Source organism: Marasmius oreades, chromosome 6 (assembly GCF_018924745.1).
Source record: "Marasmius oreades isolate 03SP1 chromosome 6, whole genome shotgun sequence".
NCBI lineage: Eukaryota > Fungi > Basidiomycota > Agaricomycetes > Agaricales > Marasmiaceae > Marasmius > Marasmius oreades.
The window spans coordinates 2,693,565-2,706,961 of record NC_057328.1 but is presented as its reverse complement, the minus strand read 5'-3'; the positions used below and the strand labels follow the sequence as shown (position 1 = coordinate 2,706,961).

Below are 13,397 nucleotides of genomic sequence, written 5' to 3'. Positions count from 1 at the left end.
CAATGGTTTCACCGTTGCCTCGAGGCGGTACAATCAGAATCAAGCGGGAGGACTTTGAGCAGTTTTTTGAGAGTTAGCTTCAATTGGCCCCTATTTCCATCGTAACATTTGTGACCCTGCCAGAATGAACGTGACAATTTTTTCGCGTCTTGACTCTCCTTTCCTTCCTCATAAGAATGGCTTCCACTTCGACTGGACCATCATGTCCTATCATATTTACAACGCAGACTGCGTATCCGCTCCCTACCCAGAAGTACTTGATTCCAACGAATTGGAAACGTTTTCAACTTTCGCAACTCGTGAACAAAGCACTCTCGCTTTCCAAACCTGTGCCCTTCGATTTTCTTATTCGAGGAGAAGTTTTGAGGACGAGCTTAGCGGAATGGTGCGCTGAGAATGGCGTTGGTGAGGTACGTCAACTTCGGGTTCTTCTATGTTTTTGGTCCCGACTGTCCAAGGGATAGGAAGAAACGCTCGAAGTGGAATACATAGAATCCGCCCTGCCGCCACAAAAAATGACAGATATCCCTCATGAAGACTGGGTCTCGTCTGTCAGCTGCTCTATTCAAGGGTATGTTACAAGCCAAGGACGTGTTGTGGTGCTCATGTTATCTAAAGCTACTTCCTCACCGGATCGTATGACGGGATTTTGCGTGTGTTCGATTACTCTAAAAATGTGGTGCTTAGTACGCTGGCACATTCAGCGCCCATCACTTCTGTGTGTACTGTATCAAGTCCCGATGATGCGGTCAACGAAGGGAAACCATACCTAGTTGCGACGGCATCGCAAGATTTATCGGCACAGTTGGTTGAAGTTTCCCTACCAATTGATCTGTCTAAACAAGGCGAATCCCGAACGTTGGCCAAGCTCCACCTACATACTGCTCCGGTCACCTCTGTCGCTTCCGATCACTCTGGTTCTCACATTCTCACCTCCTCGTGGGACATGCTAATAGGATTATGGGACACTTCGATACCAACATCTGACGAGGTACCAGAGCCCCTGGTCGCTGAGAGAGATAGGAAGAGAAGACGGAAGTTGGATGCCTCTGAGAATAAATCAAAAAAAAAAGCCCCCAAGGCAGTGCTCAAGTCGCATACTGCTCGGGTGTCCCGTGTTACATTCGGACGAGAGGCTCGCCCTAATACAGTGTATAGCTGTGGTTTTGACTCGACCGTTCGGCTGTGGGATGTTGAGAATGGGGTCTGTACTCAGACAATAGTGAGTTAATCGTCTTTAGCTGATACGGCTGGTTATTCTCACTTACTCCGAAAGTCAGCCTCTGAGAAACCATTTCTTGATCTCTCCCTGACCGCCGACGGAAACATCGTGGCGGCATCGTCAACGGATCGCACCATTACGCTGTACGATGTGCGGACAAACAATTCATCGAATATCTCGTCGTCGCTTGGCTCCCTTCCTCATCCCGCAACACCTTCATCTTTGGCCTTAGGGTCGACTCCACATCACCTAATTAGTGGTGGTTATGATGGTGTCGTTCGAATGTGGGATCTTCGAAGCACAAAGAGCGCTATGACTAGCTTCAAAACTTGGGATGGCCATAAGAAAGTGTTGAGTGTGGACTGGAAGAGAGGTCTCGTTGGAGTAGGTGGCGAAGGGGGCTTAGAAGTCTGGAAAGCTACAGAGGATACCCGTGGTTCCCAATAGTTCAGTTCTCGGAGATATTTCCACGAAAAAAAAACCTCGGCGGTTTTAGGAGCTCAATAGTAGTTTTTTCCCATCTTCTGCCTTGCATGGTAGCTTACCAATATCTTACTGTTACTGTTGGACGATACAGTAGTCATCGTGCACAGTACGTGGCGGACATTGAAGCCGAAGTTCAGCCGTCCGACTCGACCGATGCTGTTGTAAAAAAAGCCTGACGTGGATCAACTCGATATCATCATCATCTTCATTCCAAAAATAAGTGAAAACGTCGAATGAAAAGCGTCGAGGTCATGGCAAGTTCAAGTCACATTTGAGGAACATCTTAAGTGAATCTGCGCCCCTCCGGAAGTTCCACTTCTCAATGACGCGCTCATACAAGTCCTCGCTGGAAGCCTGGAACCTCTCCAGAGTCTCTTTCAGCGTTTAACGTTTAATCTTCAGCGCGCTCAGACCGCTCAAGCTGTCAAACCCATGTTCTCCGTGACAAGGCGTCTAAGTATATATTGATGAACACGATGCAGTGATTTAAATTACCTGGTATGTCTTCTATCATTATCCTGTCACCCACCCCACTCAGTCGCAATGGCCTGGAAGCATAGAAGGAGATCTCACAAGAACGGTGAAAAGGCAGCTTTCACCCAGAAGAAGAAGGATCTTGGTCTTCTTGTCACCGACGAGCTTGAGAGTGCCCTCAACTCGTGCAAAGAAAGAGTCGAACGAATCGCCAGAGATTGCAGAGCCAAAAACAGAAAGTTCAGGTGAGAGGCTTCTTCTGACTAAACAAGACTCCCCCTTTCATTTAAAGATTGGTTTGCTGTTTCCAGAGATCAAGAATTTGATACCGAGGTCGATCGCGAAAGATGCTTGCATGGTATTGGCAGCGAAGAGAAATTTAATCCTTCCGACGTGCAGAGAGTCACTGATATCTTTCCTAATCCACAATTTTTCATCGATGGTGCCAATTCCAACGATCTGGTCCAAGGAGCTATAGGCAATTGTTGGTTTGTCTCTGCCCTGGCGACGATGTCTACCGCCGAGGGTCTCATCGAACGATTTTGTGTTGCAGTACGCTCCTTGTACTCTTGAGTATTTGAACGGTGTTTGATATTGATGTCGTTTGCAGAGAGACGAGCAAGTCGGTGTATATGGTTTCATCTTCTTCAGAGACAGCTCTTGGGAGACCGTGATTATTGACGAGTGCGTTTCATATCATAATCAAACCAGCTTCTTCAATCTAATCCGGTCAGTTTGTTGTTCACTTCAATCCCGAAATTTGAGGAGCTGTCAACAGCAGAAAGGCAGCTCTACCACAACGACAAAGATCTGTACAATGCATCTGCGCGAAAGAACGGAAAGAGTTTGTACTTCGCAAGGTCTGGTACTCAGGGAGAGACATGGGTTCCTCTACTAGAAAAAGCGTACGCGAAGCTACACGGAAACTACGGCACCCTGTGCGGCGGACAGGTCGCTGAGGCAATCGAAGACCTCACTGGGTAAATGACCACACCCTACTATTCACTGTTACCATCGCTAAAATCTTTACAGTGGTGTTTCAACTTACATCCCTAGTAAAGTATGTTTGCGGAAGGCACCCATATAATACCGGCACTCATTTCCTTTACCCAGGACATCCTCGACATTGACAAATTCTGGAAGGAAGAATTACTGAAAGCCAATGCCGACCGCTTGTTTGGTTGCTCCTACCGGTCACTAGACAGCACTCGAAGCGGTCAAGCAGAAATCAAGATCAACGGTCTAATCGGTAGCCACGCTTACTCGGTCTTGCGCGCCGTTGAGGTTAGAGGAAAGCGGTTCGTGATCGTTCGCAATCCCTGGGGGAGGGGCGAATGGACTGGTCCTTGGTCTGATGGTTCCAGAGAATGGACTCCTGAGTGGTTAGCGGCTCTGTCTGAGATCGGCCATACCTTTGGGGATGATGGACAATTTATAATGGAATGTAAGCTTCTCTTACTTTTGTTATTTGTCATATCACTGGAAAATCGCCGGTCGTAGACAAGGACTTCCTGGAATGTTGGGATAGCATCGACCGTACCCTTCTGTTCGACCCGTCATGGGTCATGTCCTGTCAGTGGGTGCAGGTCAAGACCAGGCCGTTATTTACGGCTTGGTCCTATGGCGATGTGTCCTGTAAGCACCCAACTCTCCTCCTCTTCGGGCTTTTCCACTTACGGGTCCTAGTTACGTTCTCCCTCCCAGAGTCCTCCTTGGCTATCATCGTTCTGTCTCAACTTGACGAACGTTTCTTTGAAAGGATCAATGGTCGATGTGCTTGGAGGTTTGACTTCGTCTTATTCAAGGAGGGAGAGGAGGAAGCGGTCGGCGAATCTTCCCATGCGAGATTCACCTCACGGAGTGTTAACCTCGAAATCGATCTAGCGGCAGGGAATTATGTTGTTCATGTGAGATTCATGCGGGTTCAGATGCTCTTCTGATACAACGTCGTTCAAATAGGTGCGCTTGGATCGCCTGATTATTCGTGACTCGGTTAGAGAACGGCCTTGATCAAGAACATCTTCATTTGACTGAAGTTTCACGTTCAAGGATTATCTGCAAGAATTGATGAGCGAGTGTAGTCCTCGAAATATGACTCGGGTCTTGACTGAGAAGGCAAAGTCCTGCTCAGCGGCAGTTAGTGAGTCCCTATTCTTGCAAAACGATTCGAACATATTGTAACGGATTCGTCCTTCCGTTTAAGACTTTAACTGGAAGTAAGGAACTCTTTCCTACAATCAGGAAGATCACGTTGACGATTTTTTTCGCTCCAGGGAAGAGGGAATGCACCTACCAATCCCTCTCAGTTTTCTTGCTGGTCGTAGCATTTCTGCTATCAAACAGGGATTCGAAGAAGCCGCGATTCAGGGAACTGAGGAGGAAGAAGGCGAAGAAGTGGTTGACGGAGGTAATGCAGGGAGCGAGGGTGACGGAGATGAGGACGAAGCCGAGAATGAGGGGGAGGAAGAAATTGAAGGCAGGGGCGCTGTAAATCCGGTGACTGAGGAAGATAAGATGGCTGACCCTTCGGAACTCAACACCGTGTTCTTGGGCTTGAAGGTTTACACCAAGAAGAACGCTCCAGTATCCATTGCAGCCCAACTCATGGCCGCCTAGATTTGTAACCATTCGGACGAGTGCGATGACGATCGTACCTTTTTGAATATTTCTTCTATGTATGTAATTGCAATGCTCCTTTAATTAGAGTCTTAGTTCACGTTCGTGCATTGTTCACGATGGACAGTGTGAGCTCTTATAGACCTGACGATGGCAAGCATGTAGTTAGGGACCTGTAAAATGGAAAATGCTGAGTGCATAAAGTTCTTATGATCGGGCGGAGGTTGCGGACCGCTCATCCGTTCCCCTTGCGGAGCGCGTACGATATCCATCGACGATTCGGCGACCCCTGCTCTCCCTCCCACTGGTAGTCGTTGTAGCAAGAATGGACCTATAGCCACACCTGTCAAAATTCTTGGACTCACCACATGCACCGATACAAGTTTATTCACTCCGATTACAACAAAGATAGTATAAAGTAGCCAATAAATAAATATCATTCTCATCTCCATTGTTTGTTCAGAGATCTCGCAATGCAAACAAGAGTACAAGTACAAGATTACAACTAGGAAGTAGGCCTGAGGAATCAGGATGAAGAGGGCTCGACGGCTCCCCTCAACAAACCCGGTGGCCCTCGAGGCCAATGGATGGGATAATCATACAGCACTCTTACTCGAACTGCCTTCCACTGAAATAGTAGTAGCTATAAAACAGCGCGAGCGCATCCGGCTTGGTGGGTTTGTTTTAGGCAGTCGCCAAAAGGGAAACGGATGGACGGTCCGCAGCCCCCGCCCGATCATAAGAACTTTTAGCGCCTGGTACATCGTCAGTCACTGTGACGCCGTCATTGAAATACCTCTTGAATGTGGACCTTTGAGGCTCAAGAACTTTATGTGGTAGAGGGGTAAAGGGGTTCTACTTTGCGCAAGACATCATATCGAAATCGTCGACTCATTACCCGACCATCTATCTATCTATCGCCTCATTACCCGATCTGACACCACACACGGAATTAATCAAAACAGCGCGCTGCAAAAGCTACCTATCGATCTATGTACTGAATACTGTAAGTTCGGGCGCTGAGAACTTCCTTGGCGGCATACAAGTACCGACTTTTATATCACAACCCTGACCAACACCTGGCATCCTTCCCTTCCTCCCATCTTTCCCCTTCACTGCTCGACTCCGCCCTGAAAGTATCATGTCCGGTACGGAGGAGGTCTTCGTCAAGGAAATTCGGGAGGCCTACTTCAATGCATGCAACTTTGAGTCGTTGATGCGAGGTGGGTTGTGAAATATATCCTCGGGATCCCATCACTAATCACTGTGGTCAGGTATCCATATCGCGGTTGTCATTTCAGCGATTTCCAAGATATGTATGTTCAATGAACCCTCTTCTCCGTCATGCATGTTGAAACACTCTTGTGGTCCTAATAGATGCAGGAAATAAAAGCGGCCCACGAAGGCACATAACTGCCCTCCTCATTATAATCCTCTTCGTGCTTTCTACGATCCATAATGCTGCGTATTGGGCATATGTCCGCCGCGCTTTCATTGCCCACGGGGAAACTGCTCAATCAACCGCGAGTGCACTCAACGATTATCCAACGTGGTTCACGGGCATAACGTCAGTCTCGGATGCGAACGCAGTCCTAGCGGATTGCATTATAGTCAGTCTATTTTGACTGATACTCATAAATGGTTCTGACGGTATTACCTAGATTTGGAGGACGTGGGTAGTTTGGGGACAGAGTTGGCGGGTGATTGTCCTTCCTATCATCTCCACGATGCTGATGACCGGTAAACATTCAAACAACCCCATTTCAAGGGTTTTAAGCATATACTGATGGTGATTTTCTCGAACGCCAGCCTTTTCAATCATTGCGATTTATCAGACCGTCACATCCACAAGTTTCGGCGCTGTGGGTGTCGACTACGCCACAGCTCTCTACGCCTCAACCCTCGCCACAACGATTTTCTGCACGAGCGCCATCGTTTACAAGGTCCTGAAGATTGGAGGTTCGAGTAGTTTCCGCACCTACCGAGGTGTAGTGGAGGTTCTGGTCGAGTCGTCGATGTTGTATTGTATAGCGACTCTTTTCGCGTTGATCGCCTATGTGAAAAGTGGTCCAGCATCGGAGTTTGCGTCGGCCTTCTGGACCAGCGTCACGGTGAGTTGACTACTAACTTGCCTCCCTCTCAGCACACGAGAATAACATCGAATGGCTAGGGAATTGTACCGACTTTACTTGTCGCGCGTGTGGCCTCTGGCGAGGCTCGTCCCAACGATACTTGGAATCGGACCACGAAGAATACCCACGTTGGCCAGATATCGTTTATGAGAGAATCACAGAATTCAAGACCGACCACCGAAGGGTACGAGCTTCATCAGCATACAAGGCCTGATCCTTTTGCGATTGGATATGCGGATTTTGAAGAGGGCGAGCGTTCTGCCATTTCTGGAGGTGGTTCGGATGGGAAGCTACCCATCCATCCAAAATACGAAACCCCCGTCTAGGACTTGCTATGCTGCAACTATACCGTACGGGGTACCCATATCTGCTGCCTTAAATGTATCAATAATATTATTAAGTTAGTACAAATGCTTTAGCCCCATCCATTCTCGGTTACAGCCTACTCTATATATGTCGAGACAAGTTGTGCGGGGGTCACGGTGATCTCAGGTCCTTTCCGAGCTCCAACGTTATAGAGATCCACTCGAACTATATACATACCTTACCAATTCCGACTTGGTTGGATTTTTACGGATTTTGACTTGAGCGCCGGATGAGATGTGTGCTCCCGATGGACGGGAGGAAGAGGGAAAGGGTGGAAAGAGATGAAAGGGAGATACGAGAAGAGTGGGGTTGCCGGAGGCTGGCCGGGAGGGCACGGGCTGGGTGAGGCGGGAACAAAAACAGCGTGAATCCGTGGATCCAGACCAGACCTGAACGCCAAAGAAAGGGTAGATGAACTCGTAAGAATACAAGTCAATTACCTCAGACCTTCAGCGTTGTAGGGATGTGGAGGGAGGGAAAAACGAGAAGAAGAGCGAGAGAGAGATGTTTGATGATGCTGCAAGCGGCGAGATGGACGCGTGAGGAGAAGTGAGTGCGAGCGCGTCCATCTGCCGCGTCATCTCATCCTCTGATAATCTCTCACGAGCTCGAGCTTATCGCGGAATGAGATGTGTGCTCCCGATGGACGGGAGGAAGAGGGAAAGGGTGGAAAGAGATGAAAGGGAGATACGAGAAGAGTGGGGTTGCCGGAGGCTGGCCACCCACCCGGTGTGGAGACATTCTGAGCAGGTACCTGAACGCCCCAAACGGAGCACCCGCTCGACGTGCAGGGACCAAAGGCGAAGAAGGGCACTGTACACCCACCGGATAGCGGGTGGGAGGGCCCTCAATCTGAGAGTTGAACATTGAACATTAGCAGTGATGATATAAAGGATAATACCTAATCTAATGTATCAAGTAATGAGTCCCTATCAGCTACGAAATCCAGTACAGAGTTTGGTATTCTATGCGATACACGGTAGGTTTCAATTGAGTCAGACATACGCTTATGATTAGCCTTGTAGGCGTGATAAGTAGAATTTGTAACAATTTCTTCGACGCGGCGCCAGTAAAGAAGGAACGCGAGTGACGTCCAACCACCAGTTTGGGCAACGATCTCGGGAGGAACTCCTGCTAGAAGGAGCTCAACAGCACCACCGATGCGGAAGCTATGTCCCATGATGTCGTAGAGCTCAGCCAAGGTCCAAATGGAACGGCAAGTGTCTAGAAAAGCTTTTTTGGTGAGATGACAGGGAGAGCTGTCTTCATCTGTGAAGGCGAATAACGAAAAGAAAGGAGGAACATTGTTGTTGACTTTGAGATGATTGCGAAAGGCCTCGACTGGGCAGATGCCATAGGTGTCAAGAGGTCGTGGTGTGAGTGAAATGGTGCCGCCTTTTTCTCGGGTAGACTTGGTCCAGGGAATACTGATGGAGCATGAGAGGTTACCGTCACTGAGAGAGCTGAAAACAATGCGAGAGGAGCGAGTAGCATGGTAACGGGGATTGAAGTCCTTAGATGAGGTGACAGTGGTTTCTCCTAATCGCCTACAGCCATATAGTGAACATGTTGCACATGCCCAGATTGCCGCATCCTTAGGTTTGTTGAGGTCCAGAGCGTTCTTGAGTACTTTGAGGTGAGAGTATGAGACAGGTGGTCGAGGGTCACGACGTAAGTGTGTGCCCTCTCGATTGGCAGTGACACGTGCCCAAGCAAGACGTGGATCGTCGCCACACCATGGGGCTTGGTGTTGGATGTGCCACGCTCGGAGACCAGATAGCCAAGAACGACAACAAGAGCCAGATTTTTTTCCAATACCGTATTTGCCAATGAAAGCAAGAATGAGGGTAGGATCAGCCGGCATGCGCTGCTCCTCTGGGATCTTGAGATCGTCGCAAAATTGATGAAAGCGAAGGATGCCAGCACCATAAGTACCTTTAGTTTTATCGACAATACCCCCAGCGATGGCTTTTGAAGCAAAAGAGAGCACCTCGGGAGAGTACTTTGCACCATCTTCGATTTGTTTGACCAATGAGTAAGGAGAAAACCACCGGTGGATGCGATCTTTAGCAGGTACAAGTGGACGAAAAAGACTGGATGAGATCTCGTTACCATGCCTTGGTGGGCGTGGCATTTGTGGCTGTGGTGGGGTATCGTTTGAAACGATGTGAGAGGACGTAGATGTAGTGGGAGCTGAAAAAGAGCCTAAGAAATATAAGGAGATGAAAAATTAAAGGTAGAAGCAATGTCGTACAAGGCAAGACATGGTGACCACTTTGATTAGTTAATGGCCCTGAGGATAAGAAAGAAGTTGACGAAACTATGCTAGAGTCAGACTAAGGGTGGACAGGAAAGGCAGAAAACCTACAAGATGGCGGAGTAATGCCCGTGAGAATAGAGCTATGAGAGACAGAACGAGGTGGTTTGAGCGAAACCGGGATGCGCGGTTTCCCGGGACTCTTGTCAGCACATGCTGACAGATGGCTAAAGAAGAGGCTATCCATCATAATAGATGACAGTTAGAAGCTCCTCTGGTATGTCAAAGAGGAGAGGTAGTTTGGAAGCCGGGTCACCAAACTCTCCGCGCGAGAGGGGATCAGCCGGGTTCTTTGCCGATTCAACATAAGTCATCTGTAGTGAGATGAAGAGAGGGTTGAGGACGGAGTAAATACATCGTAGAGAATGATTAATGAAGATGTTTGGGCTACGAGCCTTTGCCATAGCCCCAATCGTCCCTTGATTGTCGGAGTGAACAAGAATATTTGCAAATTTTAACCCCATCTTGTCGAGAAAGTAGACCAAAAGCTCAATGGCCAAGGTTTCCAACCAACAGATGTCACGACCCGGTTCTTTCCAAGTCGGGAGGAGATGGAAGGCTGCCCATTGAGTTCCGATGAGAATACCGATACCCCATTCAGTGGAGGCATCCACGTAGATACCTAGATCACGTGCTGGTCCTTTAGGATGGAGTTGGCGAAAAAATGTGGTGTCTGAGAGAGATGTCTTCCAAAAGAGGAGATCTCGGATGACACTACGTGTGGGGTATAAACAGAGGAAGGTATTTCCCTTGAACTTTGACATGAAATTTGAGAGCGAGGCGAGATATGAGTGGCCCTCAACAAAAACAAAAGCACAATGGCAGAGGGTACTGTGGAGCTTCTGTACAGTGAGAAGATCACAACGATGACCTTTGTTTTCCAGAAAGGAAGTGATGCGACTGAGGTACTTCAACCTCTTCTTCTCGGGAAGAGCAACCCGATGAAGTGGTAGGTCCCAGAGCAAGCCAACGAAGGTGACAATGAAGATAAAATCTTCGTCACCCTTGTCTTTTGGATCATGCCAAGGAACACAGAGAGATTCGACGTGGCGGAGGAGTTCCGTACGATTGTAGGGATAGGAATATTGGTCATCTGACCAGAGAGCGGTATGGAGAATCGGCGAAGGAAGGAGAAAAGCATTGAGGTCGTCCTCATACTTGAGGACAGGTCCAAGACCTTGTGCATGCCAAATGTCAACAACGGCATTTGATATCATGCCGGAGTTGCTACTGGCACTGACTGCACCAAATGGATGGCAGTGGTCAATGTAAAATTCACCTGGTCTCCCCTGCACCACAAGGAAAGGCTTGTGATCGGGAAGAACCGGGCATGTACGATGAAATTTGGCGATATCGAGAGTGCATGCTCTCGTGCCTGGAGGAGCAGAAGCGACCTGAGGTAGGTGTAGTATGAGTAGGAGTCCAAGTAGTCTGAGTAGTAAGATTGAGAGTATGAGAAGCCAAGTAAGGCCAGGTTCGATGGGTCAAGAGCAACCACGCTCAAAAGGTCAGATTGACCAGGCTCAATAGGTCAGGAGTGACCGGGGTCAAGAAAGACCAGGTTCGATGGGTCAGGAATGACCGCGTTCAATAGGTCAAGTAAGACCACAAAGGAAAGAAGGGATAGGCAGTAACGAGAAAGTATTTGAAAAAGACAGCTCACCAATTCGGCCATCTTCGAAGCAGTATCAAAACGAGTGGGGAAGAGCTCCTTCTCAATGAATGAGTTGACAGAGACTTGGTCCCTGGTGGACTTTGAGAGGTTACGACAAACCCGATACTTGGGAGGGAGGTTTGGTCCTTGGTCTTGCATTGCCACGATAAAAGGCGATGAGATGAAGTGACCCTGGACTATAGTCCTCATAAGGTCCTCTGAGAAAGGGCCACTGAAGCGACCGGAGGCGAGTTCTTGAGTTATGTAATCGTCGATAACTTGGGGGTACTGAGCAACTGTGGAATGGTTGGCCATGACAATGGTCTGTTCTATACATGGCATATTGCCAAGTGGGAACCCATGGCGAAGATTGTGAACGAGGATTGGGTACGACGATTGTAAATTGAACTTGGTAAGAAGAGTGGCGAAAGCGGAAGCATCATATGGGGTGATGACGGACTCGAAGATCTCATTGTGAATGGAAAGAGAATTGGGAAAACGAGGACGGTATTGGATGGCGGACGAAAAATCAGTGTAGGGAAGGGGCGAAGAACGAGCAAGTATATGGAAAGCCTCAGGCGACAGTCTTTCTGTCACGACATTTCCAACTGAAGGCACGGTGATCTGACTGGCCACAAAAGGAGCAGACGTGCAGTTTAGAGCAGGTCTTTCCCCCATTACAACCAGAGGCGTAGATGTTGTGGGAGATACAGATGGGTTTGTTCGTGGTCGGATGTATGATTTCCCCACCACGGAAACCTGCCCATGGTTTTTCGCCACTACCGTCGACGTGGTCCCCAAGTTTATGTGGCTCGGCACATAAGAGGCAGCTAGGGGCCGAGCTCTTTCTGTTTTCCCTACTGCCCTTCTGAAAGGGAGTGAAAGAACGGTCTGGGCGAGAGAGCTCTGACCGCTTTTTCCCTCCAGATGGAGAGGACGCTGCCTTGAGCTCTTCTCTGAGCTTCGTAATCTGCTCGCGAGTGGAGTCCTCCGACTTTTTGATCTTTTCGTTCACGAAGTCTTCGGATTTCTTCGCCTGTTGACAGCCCTCATAACGCTTCGCATATCGGTCCCAGTCGAAGGCTTTCTTGTGTGCGAAAAATTCGTCACGGAGTTTATGTTCAACTGGTTTCCACCACCTGTAGAGAGCGTTCTGATCGAGCTGGGAGAGAAAAAACTCGAAGTGAGCATGGAAGTGACTGCTGAAGAAGAGTACTTCTTCCTCGTCAGCTGAAGAAGGATTGTCCTTCTTGTATTTCTCGTCGACGTCCTGAAGAAATAGCGTGAAATTCAACGCGCATTCTCTGAACATCTCGAGGTCTTCCATGCCGTCCATACCAGACGGGTCGTCGAGTATGACGTGCAGATCCGTGCAGATCTTCGAGATGTTGAGGACAGTGACCTTTGCAGGTTTGGAAACTGAGTTGGTAGAGATGGTAGTGGGAACGACAGTCTTCGTGTCAAGAGCGAGAAGATTCTTGTGTATATATCTGATGTGTTTTGTTTGAAAAAGGCCTAGAGGGAGTGGAGCGTGAGCGAAAGCTGCATGAAGAGCTTCGGGAAATACGAGGGGAGGTTCCTTTCCAGGAACATGAGAAATGAGCGCAAACGGCTGTGCATATATCTGCCTAGCGGGTGTTGCACTACCAGACGCACTGCCCGCAGCAGGCTGAGGTTCTTGATTCGACCTTATAATCCAATCCAACACGTTTTGCGGAAGATAATTTTTGACCTGATCGAAAAAAGGTTTGTTCCTCTTCAGAGTAATGTACTCCTCGTTGTCCAGGGTGATGAAAGAGGCCGTCTCGCAGTCGGGAGCGGGATTTTTTTCTGGATCTTGTAAGTGTTGGATCCTTTTTTGCCTGATGTCCGCATTTTTCTTGGAAATGGACGCGTTGAAAATGATACGTTCGGTGAGAGAGAGCTTCTTGAGTTCTTGAACAACGACGTCGTTTGTGTGAGTAACCGGCTTTCTACCGGGAAAATTCTGGGAGTCTGAACGCGTAAGGAAATGCATGGTTTGCAAAAGAAAACGAGAAGAAGAGCGAGAGAGAGATGTTTGATGATGCTGCAAGCGGCGAGATGGACGCGTGAGGAGAAGTGAGTGCGAGCGCGTCCATCTGCCGCGTC

At 48.5% G+C, this 13,397-nt stretch overlaps 3 protein-coding genes across 3 annotated transcripts; all 3 read left to right on the top strand.

Moving 5' to 3' along the window:
• The first annotated feature begins 136 nt into the window (after positions 1-136).
• Positions 137-1,920, top strand: E1B28_010353 (uncharacterized protein). Its single transcript, XM_043155311.1, has 4 exons — positions 137-410; positions 465-571; positions 619-1,222; positions 1,277-1,920. Exons 1-4 carry the CDS (start codon positions 177-179, stop codon positions 1,667-1,669), a joined length of 1,338 nt encoding a protein of 445 aa, XP_043007777.1. The 5' UTR covers positions 137-176; the 3' UTR covers positions 1,670-1,920.
• A 290-nt stretch (positions 1,921-2,210) lies between these two features.
• Positions 2,211-4,935, top strand: E1B28_010352 (uncharacterized protein). Its single transcript, XM_043155310.1, has 12 exons — positions 2,211-2,427; positions 2,494-2,734; positions 2,793-2,866; positions 2,917-3,162; positions 3,215-3,242; positions 3,296-3,626; positions 3,683-3,817; positions 3,869-4,089; positions 4,142-4,174; positions 4,232-4,322; positions 4,386-4,398; positions 4,456-4,935. Exons 1-12 carry the CDS (start codon positions 2,252-2,254, stop codon positions 4,796-4,798), a joined length of 1,932 nt encoding a protein of 643 aa, XP_043007776.1. The 5' UTR covers positions 2,211-2,251; the 3' UTR covers positions 4,799-4,935.
• A 645-nt stretch (positions 4,936-5,580) lies between these two features.
• Positions 5,581-7,371, top strand: E1B28_010351 (uncharacterized protein). Its single transcript, XM_043155309.1, has 6 exons — positions 5,581-6,021; positions 6,073-6,114; positions 6,176-6,408; positions 6,460-6,538; positions 6,608-6,909; positions 6,969-7,371. The coding sequence occupies exons 1-6, from the start codon at positions 5,940-5,942 to the stop codon at positions 7,254-7,256; spliced, it is 1,026 nt and encodes a 341-aa protein (XP_043007775.1). The 5' UTR covers positions 5,581-5,939; the 3' UTR covers positions 7,257-7,371.
• The last annotated feature ends 6,026 nt before the right edge of the window (positions 7,372-13,397 follow it).

Bases quoted from the DNA above. Each gene is read 5' to 3' on its own strand.
- E1B28_010353 (XM_043155311.1), top strand. From the start codon at position 177: ATGGCTTCCACTTCGACTGGACCATCATGTCCTATCATATTTACAACG. The intron at 411-464 runs GTACGTCAACTT...TCCAAGGGATAG, and splicing joins CTGAGAATGGCGTTGGTGAG to GAAGAAACGCTCGAAGTGGA. The intron at 1,223-1,276 runs GTGAGTTAATCG...TTACTCCGAAAG, and splicing joins GGGTCTGTACTCAGACAATA to TCAGCCTCTGAGAAACCATT.
- E1B28_010352 (XM_043155310.1), top strand. From the start codon at position 2,252: ATGGCCTGGAAGCATAGAAGGAGATCTCACAAGAACGGTGAAAAGGCA. The intron at 3,163-3,214 runs GTAAATGACCAC...AAATCTTTACAG, and splicing joins GCAATCGAAGACCTCACTGG to TGGTGTTTCAACTTACATCC. The intron at 3,818-3,868 runs GTAAGCACCCAA...TACGGGTCCTAG, and splicing joins GTCCTATGGCGATGTGTCCT to TTACGTTCTCCCTCCCAGAG.
- E1B28_010351 (XM_043155309.1), top strand. From the start codon at position 5,940: ATGTCCGGTACGGAGGAGGTCTTCGTCAAGGAAATTCGGGAGGCCTAC. The intron at 6,409-6,459 runs GTCAGTCTATTT...GGTATTACCTAG, and splicing joins TCCTAGCGGATTGCATTATA to ATTTGGAGGACGTGGGTAGT. The intron at 6,539-6,607 runs GTAAACATTCAA...CTCGAACGCCAG, and splicing joins CTCCACGATGCTGATGACCG to CCTTTTCAATCATTGCGATT.